The 24,377-nt window shown below is 37.4% G+C and overlaps 1 protein-coding gene across 36 annotated transcripts in view; it reads right to left on the bottom strand.

Moving 5' to 3' along the window:
• MEF2A (myocyte enhancer factor 2A) overlaps positions 1-24,377 on the bottom strand; it is a 167,549-nt gene that overhangs the window by 80,266 nt on the left and 62,906 nt on the right. For 23 of the 36 annotated variants that reach the window (XM_081551309.1, XM_081551312.1, XM_081551314.1 and 20 more), the window contains one exon: positions 4,876-5,067. In XM_081551309.1, the coding sequence (XP_081407435.1) occupies positions 4,876-4,929 (54 nt within the window). In that variant the 5' untranslated portion in view covers positions 4,930-5,067. Of the gene's footprint in view, positions 1-4,875; positions 5,068-5,493; positions 5,569-11,657; positions 11,787-17,650; positions 17,763-24,377 lie in introns of those variants that run through there. The other 13 variants (XM_081551313.1, XM_081551331.1, XM_081551328.1 and 10 more) reach the window with 3 other exon arrangements.

Here is a 24,377-nt window from a genome sequence, read left to right as displayed (position 1 = left end):
AAGGAGAAAAGAAAAGATATACCCATTTGAATGCAGAGTTCCAAAGAATAGCAAGAAGAGATAAGAAAGCCTTCTTCAGGGATCAATGCAAAGAAATAGAGGAAAACAATAGAATGGGAAAAACTAGAGATCTCTTCAAGAAAATTAGAGATACCAAGGGAACATTTCATGCAAAGATGGGCACAATAAAGGACAGAAGCAGTATGAACCTAACAGAAGCAGAAGATATTAAGAGGTGGCAAGAATACACAGAAGAACTGTACAAAAAAGATCTTTATGACCCAGATAACCACGATGGTGTGATCACTCACCTAGAGCCCGACATCCTGGAATACGAAGGGAAGTGGGCCTTAGGAAGCATCACTATGAACAAAGCTAGTGAAGGTAAGGATGTGAGAACTGGGCAATAAAAATGGCTTAGTGCCAAAGAATTGACGCCTTCAAACTGTGATGCTGGAGAAGACTCTTGAGAGTCCCTTGGATGCAAGGAGATCCGACCAGTCCATCCTACAGGAGAGCAACCGTGAACACTCACTGAAAGGACTGATGCTGAAGATCCAATCCTTTGGCCACCTAAAACTCAGAGCCGACTCACTGGAAAAGACCCTGGTGCTGAGAAAGATGGAAGGCGGGAGGAGAAGGGGACAACAGAGGATGAGGTGGTTGGATGGCATCACCGACCCAATGGACATGAATCTGAACAAACTCTGGGAGATAGTGAAGGACATGGAAGCCTGGTGTGCTGCCGTCCACGGGGTCATACAGAGTGAGACACAACTGGGCGACTGAACAACAGTCTTCAGTAACTGCTCCCTGAACTACCCCACCATCAGAGGTTGGTGGTTCCTTCCATAAATACTCCTATTAACTACTTCTATTCACCATACACTTAAATCTCATACATAGGTTGTAAGTTTTTAATGAGTTCCCAGTGCCTAACAGTCTTTCAGGTAAAGAAGGTATTCAAAGCTAGATGCAATACATGACATCTCTTCTGCATGGAAACAATTTTTCCCCTTTTAATGAAAAAACAATTAAAGAAACATTTAACTCAGAATACACAAATTCCAAAATCTGTAAAATTAAGACACCCTTTTAATTTATGACAAATTGTCTATACTTAATCCAACCTTAAAAATAAGCAGATATCCTTGTTTAATTTGGCAACTTAGCAGGCACATTCAACATAGAAACAGGCTAATTCTAGTTGCTGATATATAGCGGCACTTTCTATTTTTTAAAAACAGGTCATTTCTTTAACTTTAAAAGTTCCATTACACAGTCACTTACCAATTCCTAGTTCTCCTTTCCCTCTAAACATATGGAGTCCTTTTTCCACTAGTAGTTCTAGTCTGAAAGTGAAAGTCACTCGGTCATGTCTGACTCTTTGCTACCCCATGGACTATACAGTCCATGGAACTCTCTAGGCCAGAATACTCAAGTGGGTAGCCTTTCCCTTCTCTAGGGGCTCTTCCCGACCCAGGAATCAAACCAGGGTCTCCTGCATTGCAGGTGGATTCTTTACCAACTGAGCTATCAGGGAAGTTCCAGTCTATCTATGCTCAATTTAAACATGACCCTCTATGGGATGGATATTGATAGTGAAAGGGATCATAACTACTAGTCATTCAGTCATGTCCAACTCTTTGCGACCCTATGGACTGTAGCCCACCAGGCCCTCTGTCCATGGAAGGGATCTTAGGTGCTTTGCTAATTCTCTGATTGTGTTTTAGTCCCTAATAAACCCTATTTTACATTTACACTGCACATGCTCATGAAACAGGTCCCCATGCCCCCTCTACATGTCAAAATCCTCAGACTTGTGAAAGGAAACTTACTTACAGTCTTGTTAGAATCATTCCTTTGGAATGATCGAATGATTATTTTACCAGTCTTCTCTCGTTAGCAGCCTTCATAATGAATCATACTGTGTGAGCCTTAACACTATAGCTAAGGAATCTTCATGAGCTGAAACAAGGGCCCTCTTCAATTCAGTCACTCAGCAACCATAATCACTTCCACTAACTTCTCTACCAGCTGCTCAGTTGAGTTCTGTCCCCAATTATATCTGTACTACTGGATGAACTACTACTCAGACTTTCCAGAACACATCTTCAATACTGTTCTGTTACTGATAAGATAAAAAAAAACAGATGTTCTTGAAATTTCTGATGTTCAGCCTTTCTGGAGATAATCTCTCTCCCTCCTGCTTATGCTCTGAATATTAGTTCATTGACAATAGCCTATGATATTATTTTTTCCTTCTTTCCTTTAAAATAAGGAAAGAAGATTTTAAGTCTAATCTAAAACAAGATTTTAGGTCGATGGGCTATACAAATCTCTGGGGTAACTACTCAACTTTGCTATTTTAGTGTGAAAGCAGCCAAAGACACTATGTAAACAACCATGCATGGCAATGAAGTAATAATGCTTATTTATTAAAAAACAGGCAGCCAGCCCACAGAACATAGTTCGCCAACCCCTGCGTTAAACTCTCATAATTTCTGGGCTTCATATACCAGTATCATTGTAATTATCTTGAGTTTGCAAGGGTTTACTGATACTGCAGTGAAAATTAAGTTCAAAATACTTTATCTCTTAAACATGAGATATACACATAAGTGACTTAAAAATATATGTGATAATAAGAGTTACAAAAATAATTCTCATTACCTGTTGCTTAATCAGAAAATCTAACTGCTCAGAACACATTCACTAATAACCAAAGTTAACTTACATTATGAAAAGAGATATGATAATTTAAAATAATATGGAAAACTACAAACATAATCAAGTGCACAGAAGGCTATATATATTATGCTAAACCTACACATAAATACACATAAATATATTGTGCTAAGCCTTCCTCGGTGATCAATGCAAAGAAATAGAGGAAAACAATAGAATGGGAAAGACTAGAGATCTCTTCAAGAAAATTAGAGATATCAAGGAAACATGTCATACAAAGATGAGCACAAAAAAGGACAGAAATGGTATGGACCTAACAGAAGCAAAAGATATTAAGAAGAGGTGGCAAAAACACACAGAAGAACTATACAACAAAGATCTTCAAGACCCAGATAACCACGATGGTGTGATCACTCACCTAGAGCCAAACATCCTGTAATGCGAAGTCAAGTGGGTCCTGGGAAGCATCATTATGAACAAAGCTAGTGGAGGTAACTGAATTTCAGTTGAGCTATTTCAAGTCCTAAAAGATGATGCAGTTAAAGCGCTGCACTCAATACGCCAGCAAATCTGGAAAACTCAGCAGTGGCCACAGGACTGGAAGAGGTCAGTTTTCATTCCAATCCCAAAGAAGGGCAATGCCAAAGAATGTTCAAACTACCGCACAATTGCACTCATCTCACACACTAGCAAAGTAATGCTCAAAATTCTCCACGCCAGGCTTCAACAGTATGTGACCCATGAACTTCCAGATGTTCAAGCTGGATTTAGAAAAGGCAGAAGAACCAGAAATCAAATTGCCAACATCCGCTGGATCATCAAAAAAGCAAGAGAGTTCCAGAAAAACATCTACTTTTGCTTTATGGATCACAACACACTGTGGAAAACTGTTAAAGAGATGTGAATACCAGACCACCTGTCCTGCCTCCTGAGAAATCTGTATGCAGGTCAAGAAGCAACAGTTAGAACTGGACATGGAACAACAGACTGGTTCCAAATCGGGAAAGGAGTATGTCAAGGCTGTATATTGTCACCCTGCTTATTTAACTTACATGCAGAGTACATTATGCAAAATGCTGGGCTGGAAGAAGCACAAGCTGGAATCAAGATTGCCGGGAGAAATATCAATAATCTCAGATATGCGGATGACACCACCCTTATGGCAAAAAGAGAAGACAAACTAAAGAGTCTCTTGATGAAAGTGAAAGAGGACGGTGAAAAAGTTGGCTTAAAACTCAACATTCAGAAAACTAAGATCATGCATCTGGTCCCATCACTGCATGGTAAATAGAAGGGGAAACAAAGGAAACAGTGAGAGACTTTTATTTTGGGGGGCTCCAAAATCACTGCAAATGGTTACTGCAGCCATGAAATTAAAAGACACTTGCTCCTTGGAAGGAAAGCTATGATCAACCTAGACAGCATACTAAAAAGCAAAGACATTACTTTGCCAACAAAGGTCTGTCTAGTCAAAGCTATCGGTTTTCCAGTAGTCATGTATGGATGTGAGAGTTGGGCTATAAACAAAGCTGAGCACCAAAGAACTGACGCTTTTGAACTGTGGTGTTGGAGAAGACTCTTGAGAGTCCCTTGGGCAGCAAGGACATCCACCCAGTCAATCCTAAAAGAAATCAGTCCTGAATATTCATTGGAAGGACTGATGCTAAAGATAAAACTCCAATACTTTGGCCACCTGATATGAAGAACCAACTCATTGGAAAAGACCCTGATGCTGGGAAAGATTGAAGGTGGGAGGAGAAGGGGACGACAGCGGATGAGATGGCTGGATGGCATCACCGACACGATGGACATAAGTTTCAGTAGGCTCCGGGAGTTGGTGATGGACAAGGAAGCCTGGAGTGCTGCAGTCCATGGGGTTTCAGAGTCATATGCGACTAAGCAACTGACCTGAAACCTACACAATGGATGGTACCAGTGGAATTGCAGTGATTTTACTTTCCTATTTTGCTTATCTATGTTTCTATAATTAAGAAAACAATTTCTATAATAATAATAAAAAAGTTACTTTAAAGCATATGATGGAAAGTCAGAAATTCTGGTAACTAAATTTTTTAATGTAGTCTAGAAATAAAAAATATTTAGACTTTAAATTAAAACACTATTCCAGTCTACACTTTTTAAAAAAATTTACATCTATTAAAATAGATAAGTTAAAATTTCATTTACCTGTCGGTTCCTTTCATCCATTATGCGTGTGATTTGTATTTTCTTCCGCCCCATTTTCAGTCACCTTTCCTTCCTTATAGTCCAAATATTTAAATCAAAAATTAATTTTCTTTAATACCCTAATGCATGGTACACAGCTTCTATTACTTCAGCTTCTAGTTTGAGGGCTACAGCCAAAATTTTCCATAAGATCTGAAAGAAAACACAAATTAGAAAATTTACGTTCTGTAGCACATCATGCAAATGTTATACAAATTTTAAACCTGCCTTTGACTATATTATCAGTTGAAATTTTTCACTACATAAAATAAGTAAACAACTTGAAACCTTGTTAATTTTACCACTAAAATATCTCCTGAACTTTTTCATGCCCCTAATTCTGGCTAAAAGAATGCAATTATAACAATTATAACCTTTAAGTTTTTCCTTAATGCATATAATAACAGCAAATATCCTTAATGGCTTTTGATAGCCCCCATGTCAAAGGATGAACTAATAATCTACATGTGTAGCCCCAATCTGCTTTTACAAATTCTTCCTGCAAACTGCCCTAGCCACTAGCAAAATTACTATTTGTCAATCCACAAAGACATTATATGCTTTCATAATAATACATACCTAAATGAAACTATTCCTTTAGCCATTTAATTAACTCTTCCTCATCAATCAAGATTCAGTTCAAATGTCATCACCCTGGATGAATAAAAGACCAATAGCCCTTGGTAGAATAAACCACAGCATCTTATTTTGTACATAAGCTCCAAAATCATTTACCTCTCAGACTGTAAATCTTTCAAGAATAACGATTTTTCTCCCCATTTATTTCTATAGTAGAATGACTGGCAATGACATAATTTGTCATCCTCTGAATGATAATTTCATCAAAAACACAATGCTATTAAAACTTAAATAATAAAATATTTATAGAGGGATGGGGACAAATCTTAAAACACAGTAATAAATTTTCGGGGGAATCTTTTGAAGTATTTTTTACACTGTACATGTAACTCTACAGAACTCTAACTGTACCATGCAAATACAGTGTTTGATTAAATCTGGCTTTTGCTCAAAAGCAGTGAGCTTTCAAGTTTTACTCATTATTATCTCAGCATTTCTTACATTTCTTCCTTTACTCATTCTGTTATTTCATTTATATAAATATTAATTGATAATCTATTAATAACTAATAACCTATGCAAAACAGGTACTTTGAAATACTGAACGAGGTACCTATGATAAAATGGTCAAGGAGAAAAGGCAAAATTTCTGACCTCACAGTTCAGAGTCTAGTAGGGGCAAACAGACATTAGTCAAACCATCATACAAATGAGTACGTATAAAAACTCATTTATCTGACCTAAAGTCATGGTCAGGGCAGGCTTCACTGAGAACTGCTTCATACTCAAACCCAAGTATGCAGGTGTTTATGCCAGACAGAGAATAGTATGTGCAAAAACTCTGTGCCAAGAAAGAGCAAGAAACATGAGAGGAACTGAAGGATGGCTAGTCACTTATAGGAATCAATCAAACAAGTAGCTGTGCTGTAGAATGTCTGTTTTTTAACAGCCTGTAATATAAACCACAAAAGTCGGCTTATTCCAAATCACATTCCCTAACAGATGACAGTGCACCCGATTCCCACTAGGAAAACTTGCACTGTAGCAAGCGAGACAGATATTCACAGATCCCACCACTGAGATAACACGTTCACTTCCATAAGGTATGTGCACTGTATTATCTGGTGTGATCTGTAAAATTCTAAACATCTGAGCATTTTGCTTTTGACAACGGTGGAGTAGGTTGCTTCAAACCAGTATGTCCCTGAGATTCACTAGAAAAGCAGAGCAAAAAGTAATCTGTTTAAAACCTAAGAACTTTCAAGACGGTGAGAATTTGCACAGAAATTCTTCTGAGACCTAGATGAAACAGGTGGGACCACACTTAAGACTCACTGATTCTTAAATCATCAGCTGCGAGTCTGAGAAGCTAAGCAGAGCTTTCAACAGTTCTTTGCATAGTGGTACAAAAATTCAATTCAGGGTCTAGTTAGGAGGAATAGCTTCAGTAAACACATTGGGAAGCTGGAGAGAATCCAGAGAACTATACCCTATTTTATAAAGGTAAACCAGAAAGAGAATAGGCCACAGAAGGAAAGAAGTATAGATTCAAATCATTTCAATCTGACCATATTAAGGTAATATAGGCTACACCTAGTATCATTAGCCTAGCTGCATACCAATAAAATCTTCCCAAAAGGTTTTGGCAAAAGTAAATCTTATCAGCAAAAAGACCCCAAATTAAAATTATCTTATCATTTTTCATATAAAAGTCTACAGAAAAAAACCCCAATCAAGATCTGACTGAAAACTAAGACTTTAAAATGGCACTAGAAACAGACCCATAGCAGACCCAGATAATGGTGCTAGCAGAAATCAGTTTTTTAATACACTACTGACCAGAGACATATTAACACATCTTTTGTTACCTGGATGTTATTGACTGGAGACATTTCAATACTCATAAATAACAAATCACCAGCCACAGGGGTTAGTTTCTGCAAAAATCCCCCAGTCAATAATGTGGTAAAATAAGCTAATTTACTGTGTTAAAAGGAGTTTTTTTTTCTTTTTAAGAATTTTAAACAATGCTGAAAACACAGAAAACTGAAAAATACAATTTTAAAAACAGAAATTAAGAAACTGATGGATGACTTTAACATTAGGTTAGATACAACTGGAGAAAGAATGATCCAGAAGACAGAAAAGAAGAACATACTTACCCTGCGGCCCAAAAAGACACAAAAATGGAAAATACAGACAAGTATGAAAAAATATGACACATGAAGAAAAGGTCCAAAATACATGTAACTAGAACCCAGAAAAAAGGTAACCACATATGAGGGAGAAGAAATACTTAAGGGCCTGATAGTTTAAAACTTAAAAAAACAAAACAAAACTGAACAATGACATCAAGCCAGATTCAAGTTCTAAACTCCCAAGCATAACAAATACAAAGAAAACCACACTTAGGCAAATCAAAGTAAAGGGGGAAGGTGGAAGGATGGACAGAAACAAAAAGACAGAAACAGCCACAAACATCTTAAAAGCAGCCAGAATAAATTAAAGAATATTAACTCTAAGAATAACAGTAAGATACAGCTAGCTTTGAATAAATAATGGAAGCCAGAGGACAACAAAATGATATTCTCAAAGTGCTGGGAACAGGGGAAATGTCAAAACAGAATTCTGTATCTGAAAAAATACCCTTCAGAAATGAAGACAAAATAGAGACATTTTTAGTCAAACAGAATCAGAGAATCTGTCACCAGGAAGCACTAAAGAGACTTCTTTAAGTAGAAGGAAAAGAGGGATTCCAGATACAGCTTGGATATACACCAAGAAATGAAACACATTGAACAGGATAAATCCATAACTCTAAATGAATACTGACTAAACAGAATGACGACAGTATTTTGTGGAATTTAAAATATTACAATGCACAACAATAACAGTACACAATTTGGAGGGGTAGTATTAATAAGCTAAAGTGTTCTAAAACCTTTCATTGACTAGGAAATGGGAAAAGTTCTCACTTACTTCAAATGTCAGTAGGTGAAAGATGTATGTGGTAATCTCCGGAATAACCACTAGGAGGTCAATTAGAGTATATATATAGTTGTTCCTTGGTATCTGTTCCAGGAACCTCAGAGGATACCAAAATTTGAGGATGCTAAAGTCCCTTATATAAAATGGCATAGAATTTGCATATAAAAACCACACATCCTCTCACATATTTTAAGTTATTCTTATTTTACTTATAATACCTAATAAAATGTAAATGCTATTAAATAGCTTCTGGCTGCAGTAAATTCAAGTTTTGCTCTGGGGAATTTTCTGGAATTTTTTCTGGGATATTTTCGATCCATAGTTGATTGAATCCACAGGTACAAAGTCCGTGGATATGAAGGGCTAACTGTATAGCTGACAAAGCTATTAATAACAGAGGGGGAAAAAGGATCAATAAATAATCCAAATTAGATTTAAAAAACCTAATTATAAGGTGATTATAGAGAATACATCTAAAATATGGGATTATGGAAAGAATAAGCATGAATAAAGATATATTTTGTAAGACACAAACCATAAGAAAGCTTGTGGGGCTATACTTTATTACAGAAAACTTTAATGTGTGAGAAAGACATATATAGATATATAGGCAAAAATATAGTGGAATATTTCATTATAATAAATGTTCAATTTACCAGGAAGGCACCACAATTCCAAATTTGAATGCACCTAATAACACCAAAAGTCAGGTATCTTCTGCGGAAAAGCACATATTCTTTGCAAAATCCTTACCAGAAGCTCGTTTTTTCCTACTTTAAAGACGAAAAATCATATAACATATCAACTAATACTCCCCAATCACTTGTCATTTAAACTTTAAATATATTTGGACTTCCCTAGTAGCTCAGATGGTAAAGCATCTGCCTGCAATGCAGGAGACCTGGGTTCGATCCCACGGTCGGGCAGATCCCCTGGAGAAGGAAATGGCAACCTACTCCAGTATTCTTGCCTGGAGAATCCCATGCACAGAAGAGCCTGGTGGGCTACAATCCATGGGGTCGCATAGAGCCAGACACAACTGAGTGGCTAAAACACACAAATATATAAAATATCCATTTATCATAGTAAATTAGCATGGTTAGGATGTAAAATGCACATTATATGACCTCACATGTAGTAACTTTGCTTTCCTTCTATACAATTTAACATTTCCTCAACATGTTTGGTGCATTCTACAAATCTAAGCAAAATCAAGGGCCAAATATGAAAGGCAATTAGAAATTTATTCAAGATAAACACACATGGCAGATAATAGCTCAAAGACAATACTAAGCCTTACTTAGCAACTTTGCCTTACTAACTTTCTTACTGCCAGCAACTTTAGAGATGCACAACCCTTTCGTTTTGTTGTTGTTCAGTTGCTAAGTCGTGTCTGACTCTGTGACCCAATGGACCGCAGCACACCAGGCTTCCCTATCCTTCACTATCTCCCGGAGTTGGCTCAAACTCATGTCCATTGAGTTGGTGATGCTATCCAACCATCTCATCCTCTGTCATCCCCTTCTCCTTTTGGTAACACTCTGCAGATGCTTCAAAATGTCTACAAGTGCTTCTAATATTTAAGAAATTTCATTTGGAGGGTAATTTGTGACCTTCCTCATAGACTAATTTGTTAAAATATTGCATTAAATTTTATAGATGTAAAAACCATTTTTTTCTAAATAGACTAATAAACAAGGATATAGTATATAAAGTCAACATGAATAGAACTACGTGAAGTCCACAATTCTAACAAGTGGATTTTAACACAGCTTTCTCAGTAATTGAAAGAACAAGCATGCCAAAACAAGAATAAGCAGACCAGAAGACACAGGAAAAGATTTGAACTTTACAACGAACAACCTAACTGACATATAGAAACTATACCTAACAAATGCAGAAAATAACCTTCTTGGTAAATGCATAAAAAACATTTACCAAAAGTGACCACAAACTGGAGCAAAAGTAAGTGTTAACAAATTTCAAAGGATAGGCATGCTTCTGTGATCTCAGAAAAATTAAACCATGAATTAATAACAATATAAGAAAATCCTTATATATGTGAAGATGAAACAATAAACCTCTAAACAGCCCATGAATATAAGGAGAACTCATAGGGAGAGCTAAAAAAAATTTTTAATGGAATGCTTTTAAAATATTTCCTATCAAAATGTGTAGGACACAGCTGATTTTCTTAAGAAGAAAATTTTTAGCTTTAAAATACATATTCAGTAGAAAGGCCAAAAACCAATGTTCTAAGTAATCATCTGAAAGTTACAAAAAAAGAAAAAAAACAAAACTGAACTCCAAAACAGAATAAATGATAAAGTAAAGGTAAGAGCAAAAAGTAATGAAATAGAAAATAAACATACAACACAGATCGACAAAGCCAAAAGTTAAGTTATTTGAAAAACTAGTATTAATTGATAAACTTCTGAAAAGAGGAAAAAAGGAAGCAATCCAAAACCTATCTGGCCCCGAAAGTCTTACATAAAGAAACCTGGACTGTCCTATACATACATTTATCACATGAAGATTGATACAAACAATAAAAATGTGACAGTACAGTAAATTATGTATTGGCATGAAATTAAATTGGCATGTATAACTCTAACCACTACCTGCTGTTATGTCCAGCTCACACACTCTAATAACCTAATTCCAACAATCTTTTGATCCCATTAGGTCCTACAATTTATTAAGCTTATCACATTCACTGTCCCTCATCCACTTTATGTGGACATACCTCCTCACCCAGTTTAATTTTCATATATTCTTACTCCTTTGGCTCCGACTATCCCTCCTACGCCCATATTTCCTGGGGAAAAACCCACCCTGCCAAGGACGGCTTGTGCCTATGTAGCTGAATATGGCTGAAAAACAAACCACCATGCTAATCAATCTGACTAAATTCATGAAGGTCATGAACCCCAAACCTTAAATATTCCCTTCATACTGCCTAGCAATCTTCTATTTCCCAATTTCCTAGCTGATTATTTAATACCATATTATGTCTCCTCACATCTACAACACTCATCCTTAACCCTCACTTTCAGGTGATGACTTTGCTACCTACTCCATTGACAGGAACAACAACAGAAAAAGAGCAATCAGAACAGAAGTTCCTCCAATGCCTGCCATCACAGCTACCAGCCCGCCAGAATCGGCCTCACATACTCTGCCTTCCTTCTGTTTAAAATCTTGGCTCAAACAATTCTTCTTTTCTTTCCTTCAATGTCAATTTTTTCTTCCATACTGAAGAGTTCCCAGTGGCAAAAAAACAAAAGATGCTATTATTTCACTTACCTAAAACAAAACACAGAAAACAAACAAAAAATCTTGGTCCTGAGAAAAATTTTAAATACATTAAATGATAAATTAATGTTTGCTGATTCTCGGAAATTCCAATTCTGTAAAGATGTCAATTCTCCCCAAATTAAGACTCCATGCAATCCCAGTCAAAATACCAGCAGGTTTTCTTTTACCATATGCAGAAACTGACAATATTAATCTAAAATTCACTTGGAAATACAAAGTTATAAGAATAGTGAAGGCTACCTTGAAGGATAAAGCTTAAAGACTCACATATCATCATTTACCACAGTGGCCCCCAACCCCCGGGTCACAGACTGCTACTAGTCTGTGGCCTTAACAGTTCTTAACAGAACTGGGCCGCACAACAGGAGGTGAGTGGAGAGGAAGCCAGAGAAGCTTCATGTGTATTTACGGCCACTCTTCACTGCTAGCGTTACCACCTGAGCTCTGCCTCCCGTCAGATCAGAAGCAGCATTAGCTTCTCATAGGAGAGCAAACCCTACTGTGAACTGCGCATACAAGGGATTTTGGTTGTGCACTCCTTATGAGAATCTAAAGCCTGATGATCTGAGGTGGAGCTGAGGCACTGCGGAGGGGCTGCAAATACAGATTATCATTAGCAGAGAGGTTTGACTGCAGAGTCATAATAAATCAACTGCTTGCAGACTCATCAAAACCCAATCAGTGACTGGCAAGTGACAATCAAGCTGCAGCTGATGGCAGGCTATATAGTGGCAAGTGAGTTGATGTACTTCCATTGTACAGCTGCATCTGGGGGCAGGCTTTAAGGCAGAATCTGATATTATTTTAGTCTGCACGTGGCTGCCCATTATTTTATTTACTTTTTCCATCTGAATCTCTTTCCTGCACCGCATACTTGTCTCAGTCATAGTTTAGGTAAGCCCACAAGCTAATCCTAGCCAAAATGAGTTAAAAAAAAAAAAAAATCACTGGAAAGTCTCTTTGCAAAGGAGGAAAGATCGAGTGATGAGACAGCAGAAAATTCTAAGACTGTTAACAAAAAGAAAACTGCATTTAAAAGGAAATAGCAAGAGTTCTATTTAAATTACGGTCTCATTGCAACAGGTGATTCACATTCTCCAAGCCTGCTTTGCATAGTATGTGGCAACTGGCTACACAACAAAGCCATGAAACATTCCAAATTGCTTTGCATCCTGGAGACCAAGCACCCTGCATTAAGACAAGTCTTCAGAATTTTTCAAAAGAAAAAAATGTGAACACAAAGAACAGGAACAATGATTGAAGGCCACCACTTCTTCAAATGTGTCTGCACTGAGAGCATCATTCTTCATGGTTTATCTCATTGCTAAAGCTAAGAAGCCCCTTACTATTGGTGAAGAGTTGATCCTGCATGCCGATAAGCACATTCATTGTGAACTTTCAGCAGAGGCTTTAGTCCAAAAGGTGAAACGTGTTATTTTTTTGACTAGCACCAAAACTAGACAAACTGATGAAACAGAAAAGAATACTGAGGCCCAGTTGTCAGGGAGGGTTAATGAGTCACGTGGTACTCAACTGAAGTTGACAAGTCTACTACTGTTGACAGCAAGGCAATAATGCTTGTTTTCATGCAATATATTTTTCAGGAGGATGTGCATGAAGATATATTATGTGCACTTTTGTTGCCAACCAACACCACAGCTGCAAGTCTTTGAATCACTACATATCAGGAAAACTGGTCACTTTTTGTAGTATTTATATGGATGGAGCAGCTGCCATGAATGGAAGGCGTTATGGTTTCACTAGTCAGGTCAAAGAGGTTGCTTTCAAATGTGAGTCTACACACTGTGTCACCCATACAGAAGTGCTGGCTAGCCAAAAAATGCCACCTGAACTTCACAGTGTTTTGTAGGATGTGATCAAAATTATCAAGCACATTAAAGCGCACCGCCCTAACTCACATCTGTTTGTGTGGCTGTGTGAGGAGATGGACGCAGAGCACGCTTCTCTCATACAGAGAGCTCTCTTAAGGTGGGTCACTGGCTAGAGATCTCGAGTTTTGAGAGCTGCTCTAGAGATTTCTTTTGGAAACACAGTCCCCATTAGCAAGACATTTCAGTGACACAGAATGGGTCGCAAACCTTGCTTACTCGTGTGACATATTAAACCTGCTCAATGAACTCAATCTGTCACTTCAGGGGAGAAAGAAGACTGTTCAAGTCAGCAGAAAAAATGGCTGTGTTCAAAGTCAAACTGGAATTACAGGTCAATGAATGAACATTGGGGTTTTTGACGTATTTCAAATATTAGCGGAGATTTTGAAAGAGACTGAGTCAGGGTCTTTTCTCCTGGTAGGTGCATGATCACCTATGTCAGCTTTCAAGAGTCAGAGCATTCATTACTTCCCAACCACAAAAGACCTCTGAACCGGGAAGGAATGGATCCAAGACCCATTTGTGAATAAGCCAGGTGAATCGACTTTGTCTGTGCTGGAAGAGCATCAACTGCTTGACGCTGCAAATGATGGTGGCCTTTAAAGTATGTTTGAGACAACTTCAGATCTCCATATGTTCGGGATTAAAGTCAAGGCAGCATATCCTGAGATTGCCACAAAAGTACTGAAAAGCCTGCTTCCATTTCCAACATCCTCTCTTTGCAAAGCGGGGTTTTCTGCAGTGACAGCAACCAAAACGAGATTATGGACACTGAATATACCATCACCCCCAAGAAGGGACCGTCTAGTTGCAAGAAACCAAGCTCAGGGCTCCCACTGCTTCTGCGTTACGGTGATTTGTATAATTACTTCATTATATATCATTATGTAATAATAAAAGAAATAAAGTACACAGTAAATGCAATCAAACTAAAGAATCCCAAAACCAACTCCCACCCCCTGGTCTGTGGAAAAACTGTCTTCCACAAAACCAGTCTGTGGTGTCAAGAAGGTCAGGGACCACCGATTCACCAGGCTTATTATAAAGCTAAAGTAATTAAGGTAGTGTGCCCCCAAACTGTTCTGAAAACTCAAGGCTAATAGAAGAAAAGAAATAGTAAACTTCAGGACAGAGACAGTGAATAGAAAAAGAAGAGAAAAAAAAAAAAACCACCAAAAATTGGTTTTGAAAAAAGGTTAAAAAAAGGGACAAACCTTTAGCTAGATGGGTTTTGAAAGAAGACTCAAATAAAACATCAGAAATGAAAGTGGAGACCATATTACTTACCAGAAATAAGTATGACAGTAGCAGACTACTATAACAAAAGTATGCCAACAAATGGAATAAACTAGATAAAACAGACAAATTCCTAGAAACACAAAACCTAAATAGAAGAAAGAAAGAAAAGCTGAATAGACCTACAACTAGTAAGAAGGTCAAATAAGTAATCAAAAATCTCCTAACAAAGAAAAGTACTCAACCTGATGGCTTCACTGGTGGGTTCTACCAAAGATTTAAAGAAGAACCAACACCAATCCTTCTCAGGCTCTTCCTAAAAACTGAAGAGGAAGAAATATTTCCTAAGGTCAGCTTTGCCTGATAATAAACCAAAGACACTACAAGGAAAGTACAGATCCATATCCCTATAAACACTGATGCAAAAACCCTGAACAAAATGCCAGCAAACTAAATTCAGCGGCATAGTAAAATGATTGAACACCAAGACGAAATGGGATCTATTGCTGGAATTCAAGAATAGTTCAACATACTAAAATTAATCAATGTGATATGCCACATTAAAAAAATGGAGAAAAACCACATAATCATCTCAATTGATGCAGAAAAAGGATTTGACAAAACACACTACCATTTTATGATAAAAAAAAAATCCTACTAGGAATAGAAAGAAACTACCTCAACATAATAAAAATATATAAGAGAAAGATCCAACAGCTTACACCATACTCGATGGTATAGGGCTGAAAGCTTTTCCTCTAAGTTCAGGAAGAGGACAAGGAAGACAAATTTTGCCACTTCTATTCAATAATGTAGTAGAAGTTCTAGCCAGAGCAAAACATCAAGAAAAACAAATAAAAAGCATCGAAACTGGAAAGAAAAAAGCCTAATTATCTGTCTGAAGATGACATGATCATATATGTCGAGTTCCCAAAAGAATACACAAAAAGCCTTGCTCAATAAATTCATCAAAAAAGTAGAATACAAATCAAGACACAAAAATCAGCTGCATTTCTATACACTAACACTAAACAGTTTGAAATAAAAATCATTCCATGTACAATAGCATCAAAAAGAATAAAATACTCAGGAATAAACTTAGTCAAGGAAGTGTACACTGAAAACTAAAAAAGACTGATAAAAGAAAGAAAACAGACACAATAAAAAAAAAATCCCATGTTCACAGACTGAAAGACTTAATTTTGTTAACATACCAATAATACCCAAAGTGATCTAAAAATTCAATGCAATGCCTATCAAAATCCCAATGATTTTTTTTCAGAAATAGGAAAAACATTCCAAAAATTCATATGTAATATCAAGAAACAGCCAAAACAGTATTGAAAAGGAAGAAATTGGAAGCCATACTGGCTAACATCAAATTTTCTACAAAGCTACAATAATCAAGACAATATAGTACTGGCATAAGGACATATAGACAAAAGGCAGAACAAAAAGCCCATAAATAAATCCACGCATGCATGGTCAAATGTCAAAGTGTCAGTGGATGCTATCAACAGAATAAAACAGCAACCCACAGAATGGGAGGAAATAATTTTATATTACATATCTGATATTAAATTAATATCTAGAATACGTAAAGAATCCTTAAAACTCCACACAAAAAAAGAGCCCATTTTAAAAACAGGCAAAGGACTTGAATAGACAGTTCTTTAAAGAAGATACACAAATGGCCAATAAGCACATGAAAAGATGTTCAACATCTCTAATCTTTTGGCAAATGCATATCATGAGATAACACTTCGAACCCATTTGGATAGCTATTTTATCACACAAACAAAAAATAAAAAACAGAAAACCAGTGTTAAGGTAGATGTGGAAAAATTGGAACCCTTATGCATTGTTTTGGGGAATCTGAAATGGGACAGTTGCTGTGAAAAACTGTATGGCTCTTACTAAAAAATTTAATATAGAATCACTACTGATCCAGCAATCCTACTTCGAGGTATACACACAAAAGAATTGAAAGCAAGGACTTGAATAACATATCTGTACAGCAATGTTCACAGGAGCATTATTCACAATAGTCAAAAGATAGAAACAACCGAAATGTCCACTGGAAGATGAACAAAAGCAGATTAATGTGGTGTCTGTATACACACACACACACACACACACACACACACACACAAGGGAATCTTTTTCAGCCTTAAAAAAGGAAATCCTATCATATACTACAATAAGGATGAACCTTGAAAATATTATGCTAAGTGAAATAAGCCAGCTGCAGGCAGACAAATACTGTGTAATTCCACTTATATGATATTCCCAGAGTAGTCAAATTCAGAGACAGAAAATAAAATGGTAGTTGCCAGAGATGGAAGGGATAAGGAACAGAAGAACGAATGTGGTGTTAGTGCTTAATAGATACAGTGTCAGTACCGGATGATGAAAGAGTTCTGGAGATGGACTGTGGTGATCACTGCTTAGCAATGCCACTGGATTGAAAACTTATGAATAGTTAAAATGGTAAATATTGTGTTACGTTCACTCTTGCCATCTCCTGTTTGACCATTTCCAATTTAACTTGAGCCACAAATCTAACATTACAGGTTCCTATGAATACTGTTCTTTACAGCACTGGAATTTACTTCCACCACCAGTCACATTCACAACTGGCCACTGTTTTTGCTTTAGCTCAGCCTCTTCATTCCTTCTGGAGCTACTTCTCCACTCTTCTCCAGTAGCATATTGGACACCTACCGACCTGGAGGGTTCATCGTTCAATATCGTATCTTTTTGGTTTTTCATACTGCTCATGGGGTTATCAAGGCAAGAATGCTGAAGCTGTTGCCATTCCATCCTCCAGTGCACCACATCTGGTCAGAACTCTTCACTATGACCCAACCATCTTCAGTGACCCTACACGGTATGGCTCATATTTCACTGAGTTACACAGAGCTGTGATCCATGTGATCAATTTGGTTAGTTTTCTGTGATTGTGGTTTTTATTTTGTCTGCCCTGTGATGGATGAGGTTAAGAGGCTTGTGTAAACTTCCTGATGGGAGGGACTGGCTGTGGGGGAAACTGGGACTTGCTCTGGTGGGCAGGGCCATGCTCAGTAAACCTTTAATCCACTTCTCTGTTGATGGGCGGGGCTGTGCTACCTCCCTGTAGTTTGGCCTGAGGCCAAACCATGGTCAGAGTAATGGTGACCTCCTCCATAAGGATTTATGCCAGCCTAAGTCATTTTTGTTAAAATCAGGAACTGCATTCTTAAAAAGATTCCCTATAGGTAACTTGGAATATAATCTTTAAAAACTGTGAATCATTGTACTGTACACATGAAAATTATATAATACTGTAAATCAAATAAACCTCAGTAACAATTTTTTTAAAGATTTTTTAAAAATTCCCAATATGGGCTCTGCTGTCCTAATTTAAGAGATATCATAGAATCTGGAACTCAGATTCAGACCAATTCATACTAACACTGATCACACATGTTCAGTCTTTTAAAATCAATTTACTATTTTAAAGAAATTTGTTGCTTAAGTAAATAAATATTTTAAGAGTGTGGACTTGAAACACAAAGTAATCTTTATTTTTTAAACCTGGCCTTTCTTGACACCAACTTTTGACTTCATCATAACATCCCTTTGGTGATTCTGGTAAATCAATTATTTATTAATTTTTTCCAGAAGTTACTAAAATAAACTTTGTAATAAAAGTAACTATGTACAATCAACAACTGAACGTTTTTAATAAATAAACAGGTATCTATCAAGAGAAAATCTCTAATGACTCATTATTTTGTTAAAAGAAGGGAATGTAAAAATTCAATTTTGGATATAATAAACTTGAGACATTCATGTATCATATATCGAAAATGTTAAAAAGGAAGCTAGATATAAGACTCAGACCTTAGAGGAAAAAATATACTTTGGGGAGTCATGTGGGAAACAATGTGCTCACCTAAGGATAAAATGTAAAATGAACAGGGAGAATTAAAGCCCCAAGGAACATTTACTATTATTGTTGTAAACGAACAGTCCAAAACTATCCTCAAGACATAAGGCTTTAAACAAGTTGGCCAACGTTAAAAAAAAAAATTCAAAAAGAAATCAGACTTTCAGCCTCCCGTGCAAAAACCATTCTACTTTTAAGAATGTATTCTAAGGAAATAGTAGGACAAAGACAAAAAATATATACATATATGGATGTTCATCCCAATGCAACCAAAGTAGTGAAAATGTGGAGGGAAGATATATGCAAGCATATAGGAATGACCTGTTTATATAATAAAATACCACAGCCATTAGAAAGGTTGAACATTTTACAGCAAATGTCCACAATATATTGTTGTGGGCAGAAAATATATAATTCTAGTATAATTTCCTTTAAATTCTGTAGGTATGGTATAAAAGAGGCACTGTATACTCATGTTAAGGAAACTAATAAATAACCTGTTGACACTTTTTAAAGATTATTTTCATTTTTTATAAAATAAACGTGATAAAGAAAAAAATTAAAACAAAAACTAATGGCCACTTTTAAAATCAAAAGAAAATTATAAGTCTGAAAGAAAGCAAGCATGAACTTTAAACATTACTGAAATGTTCCTTCTACTTTAGCATTTTGTGCAATTTCCAGTTGTTCTTTCTTCATAACTTGCTTGGAATTTCGATGCGTTATTTGAGTGAGAAGGTCTATTACAAGTGTAGTGAGAAAATGTGGATCCTAGACCCAAACAATGTCATTAAATTACTTACGCAATCTTTGGTACATGACAATTTCTAAGTAAAAGTAACTTTTTATAACCAAAAAATTGAAATTATATATGCTATATGTACCACACAAGGCTAGAATAGTATATATTTGCAAATATTTGAGGGAAATGACTTATCATTACTACTGACAAATATATCTCTAAGCATGGTGTAACATGTTATATACAATATTTATGATTAGAAATGAGTAATTTACTGTGTCTGCTATTTCATGTATTTAAGTCCCCCAAAACGTATTTATACTTTTACTGCATATACAACAGAAATCAAGAGAAAAAATTAGATGAAAAATAGTAGGTATTAATAATTTTCAATAATTGAATGTCAAATTGATATCTAAGGTTATACCTTATAAAAAGCAAATAAACATGAAATATATACTAGTAACATGTTACAATATATAGTAATATAGTGTCTAATTTTCTATAGGGTGTATATACACACATATATATATTTATGTATATACAGCTTGAAATTTTCTCCTTAGGCTCAGTAGATACTCTCACTTGATTTCTTACTTTTTCTATAAATATGTTATCAATGAACAGAAGAGGAAGAAAGAGTGCTGAGTCAATACTACTCCAGGACCTGTTTTAATCTAAACCTCGTTTTTCACCAAACCTTAATCAAACTGCTTAAAAAGGAGTAGAATACTGTAATTTTCACATGTCCTTAGAAATCATCTTGTATTATAAACCCTACCCCCTCAGTGAAGAGACTGGTATCCAAGGATAAGAGTGAGCCCTCCAAAATCTCAGTTCCAACAGCCAGGAACTTTTCAACTATAACATAGCAGGTTTTTTTTTTTATTCATTCATATATTATCTTCTCAATCAGATTTACATACAATTTTCTCAAATTGGAGCCAAGACTCAATCCAAGTCTATGTGACTCCATAACAGCACGTTTACAGTTGTATTCTGCTGCTGTAGAATCAGAAGCTAAAGCCCACAGCAGCTAGTCTCAGAAGCCAAGTACCAGCCTTGACCAGGAAGGGACCCTGGGTTCAGAAATCCCAGGTCAATAGTCTCGCTGCTAGCCCAGCCTTAACAGAGAAACCCTTATCTCACTGTTGGCAAAGGAGCATCGTGGCAAAGAAGAAAAAGCCAAGGACTACGAATCCCAGCTAGATACAGAAACCTCGCCACTACTCCCAGTTCCTCCCCTCCTCTTCTCCCCTTCCATCTTTAACGCCCATGCCAGGGACACCACAATCCTTTCAGCTGTAGCTGCTGTCTTCTTCTGCTTGCCCACACTTTGGGTATAGATCTTCCTTGACCTACTATACTACTCTTGCACAATTTAAAATTCACATGTGCCCTTAAAAGAAAATAAAAAAGAGTGTCTTCAACAGGTATACTAATGTCTGCAACCACTTAGAGAAATTTTTATTTTTAAACTTTTAACATTTTCTCTTAGTTTCTCATTCTCTCTTCCTCTCCCCTCATGGAATGAAGAATATTTTCTTATATAAGCAAAGTACTATCAAATTCAGAAAATATATCATTTATACAACACTTTAAACTACAGGCCATATTCCATTTTTGTCAATTATCCCAATAATGTTCTTTAGAAGTTTATTTCCCATTCTTTAGTACAACATCTTTACAGGTTCACATGTCATATTTGGCTGTCCATCTTTTCAGTCTCCTTTAATCTAATGGTTCTTGGCCTTTGCCTGTCATGACATTGACATTTTGAAGAATATGAACCAGTTATTCTATAGAATATTCCACAATTTACATCTGTCTTATGTTTCTCACATTTAAATTCCCAGCCAAAACACTATATAAGTGATTTTGCATCGTTCTTAGGGTCATCATATGCAAAGGCATTTGATGTCTATCTACTCCCTTACTGATATTTATTTTGATCACTTGATCAAAGCATCATCCAATTTCTCTGCTGTATAGACCTATTTCCCTCTTGCAAATAACAAGCAATCTGTGGGAAGATAAAACTATATAAATATTCTATTCCTATCAAAATTACTCCCTGGATTGAGAAGCCTTTCATGATTCTTACCTGAACCAGTCTATACCATGACAATTATAAAATGACAGCCTGCGGATTCCACTACACCCTCCACATTTATCAACCATAGAGAAGAGTTTTCCTCTCTGCTCTATATTATTTATTTATTTGTTACCAGTATGGATTTATATGTTCCTCTTTTATTCAGTGGCTTAAAATCCATTACCCTCATTACTAATTTTGATGATCAAACTATGCTCAATTTGACCAGTGAGACCCTCTCCCTTCAAGCGGGGTCCTGTGACTTATTTATATAGTCTTAGAGCACTCCCTTAATTTCTGGATCAACAGGATGTTCTAGGATCTTCTGGTGCCTTCCTGAACTATCCCTAGAGTAAGCCATCTATCTGAGTGAGTCCGGTTGCTCTCACTGGGGAACGGCAGCCGTCAAAACCCAGATGGAGCCCGGTGTCCTCACTATCACTGCGGTGCCACTCTTCTAAGCTATCTCTAGGAAATCTGTTTAAAAAATGTGAATATATATTCATACTAATACCTCCAACTCTCAGAAAGACCTCTGCATTCCTATGCCATATATGTACTTCCCTTCTTCCATATAAAAACCCTGGCTTGCAACATCAATGCACTTATTCATTTCCTTAATCCAGAGTATCTCAACTGCAGCACTACTGACATTGAAGACAAAATAATTAATTCTTTGTTGCAGGGCAGGACTGGAAATTCTGTGTATTGAAGCAGATTTAGTAGCACAACTTCCTGATTTCTACCCACCAGACACTAGTACCATCTTCCTCAACTCATGAGAATTAAAAGTATCTCCAGGGTAAGGAGTCAAGATGGCAGAATAGAAGAATAGAGAATATGTCTCTCTTCATGGTACATCAAGAATACATCTACATATGGAACAATTCTCACAGAGTACCTGCTGAACATTAGCAGAAGACTTCATACACCTAAAAGGACAAGAAAAATCCCCTCACAACTGGGCAGGATGTAAAGAAAAAAGAAAAAAAAAGAGCATTCAGAAAAGGGACCAGCACCACTTGTGGGAAGCTGAAGGTGAGAAGTTCCTGAACTCAGAAAAACCCCCTCATGGTGGGGAAACCAGCGGGGACAGAAAAGAAACTTTGGAGGATCAAAGGGGAACACAGCAGTGGTCTGTGGAAGGCAGGACAAAGTAAGAACTGCATGCACGGTCTGTGCCACAGCACAGCCTGAGTCATTTGTCTCCTGCTGCCGTAGAGGAGAGGGGTGCAGGGGGAGTGGCGGTGGTGCTGGGTGCTGGAAAGTGGGGTTTAGAGTGCAGACCCAGGGAGTACAGTTGCCTGCTGTGAAAAGACAGCCAGAAAGGACAGCAGTAAGCAGTTCCACAACCAGGAAACTTTGCTGCAGCAGCCCAAGACACCACAGAAGCAACGCATTGGTACTGACTGGTGCCCAACAGGTTGGGTCATCACTGCAATCCCGTTTTTCATCCACGGGGTTCTGCCTCCTAAGGCACTGGGAGGGTCACCCATCTGGGCAGGCTTACCCATCCCTCAAGCCAAGGCCTCCTTCGCCCACACAGACTCCAAGATCATGAGAGCCGCCCGTGGCAAAGCCACCTCTGGAGTCAGCTCTGGGTGTCCCTGCTTGAGATGGAAATCCATCAGTGCTGCTAGGGCTGAGTGCTGAAGTGTGAGTGCTCAAGAGTGAATCCAGGGAAGGGCGACAGGTGGCTATACAGATACCACTGGAGGAACGGGACTGAGGCGTTCCATGGGCAGGAATGCCACTGGAGAAAATGTGGTCTGCCTAGGAAACCATGCACTCTTGCTCAATGACGCACATGGGGCAGGACCACCACTGACTCCACAATCCCAGCCCCGGCTCTGTGGGCACTGCGAAGGACCCCCAGCAGGGCGAGTGCACCCCAGCCTGCTGAAACTTCACACACGCACCAGTGATGGTCGCTATACCTCTCCCGGCCTAAGTGAGGCAGCCCCAATCAGCCACTGCTTTTGTTCTGTCTTGCATGGACAGGGATCAGATGCCTGAGAGTGGTGCACCCGTAGAGGTGGGGCCAAACCAAAGCCAAGCCCCAAAGACTGCAAAACTAATGAAAAGGAAAGGAAATCTCTCCACGCAGCTACACAAGCTGCAGATTAAATCCTTGTGATCTTGCTTGCCTCTGTGAAATATCTGAATAGACAACAACGAGTGTTCCCACAACTCAGACCAGTCTAACTTTGGTGGCAGTAAGTTTGGGAGCAAGTACATGCGGGAGTTAAACAAGATCAGAAGCCCCTGGAACCCACAGCAGGTACAGAGACCTACACAGAGTTATCGGATGGCCTCCAGGGTAGACTGTGGTTCACTGCTGGAGCAAATACACTGACAGCAGAGGCCCCGGGAAAAAGATCCGAATTGCTATTATTCATTATTGTTTGTTCAGCTGTTGTTTTTATTATTTCTTCTAGTATATTTTTTATTTTACATTTTTAATTTTTTCTCATTTTGTGCTTTCCTTTTCTTTGCTCTTTTTTTTTATTACCTATGTTTGCTGTTTCTTCACTTTTAGCTTACTTTCTGTTTTTGTGTTCTTTTTTATTCTTTATTTTTGTTAGTTTAGTATGTATTGACTAGCCTCATTTTTAAGTTATTTTGTTTGTTGGGGGCTTTTTGTTTTTGTTTTTTTTTTGTCTGTTTCCTTGTTGTTTTTTTT

The sequence above is a fragment of the Giraffa tippelskirchi genome, chromosome 12 (genome assembly GCF_054371585.1).
Source record: "Giraffa tippelskirchi isolate mGirTip1 chromosome 12, T2T-mGirTip1v1.2.pri, whole genome shotgun sequence".
NCBI lineage: Eukaryota > Metazoa > Chordata > Mammalia > Artiodactyla > Giraffidae > Giraffa > Giraffa tippelskirchi.
This window is presented reverse-complemented; position numbering and strand designations above follow the sequence as displayed.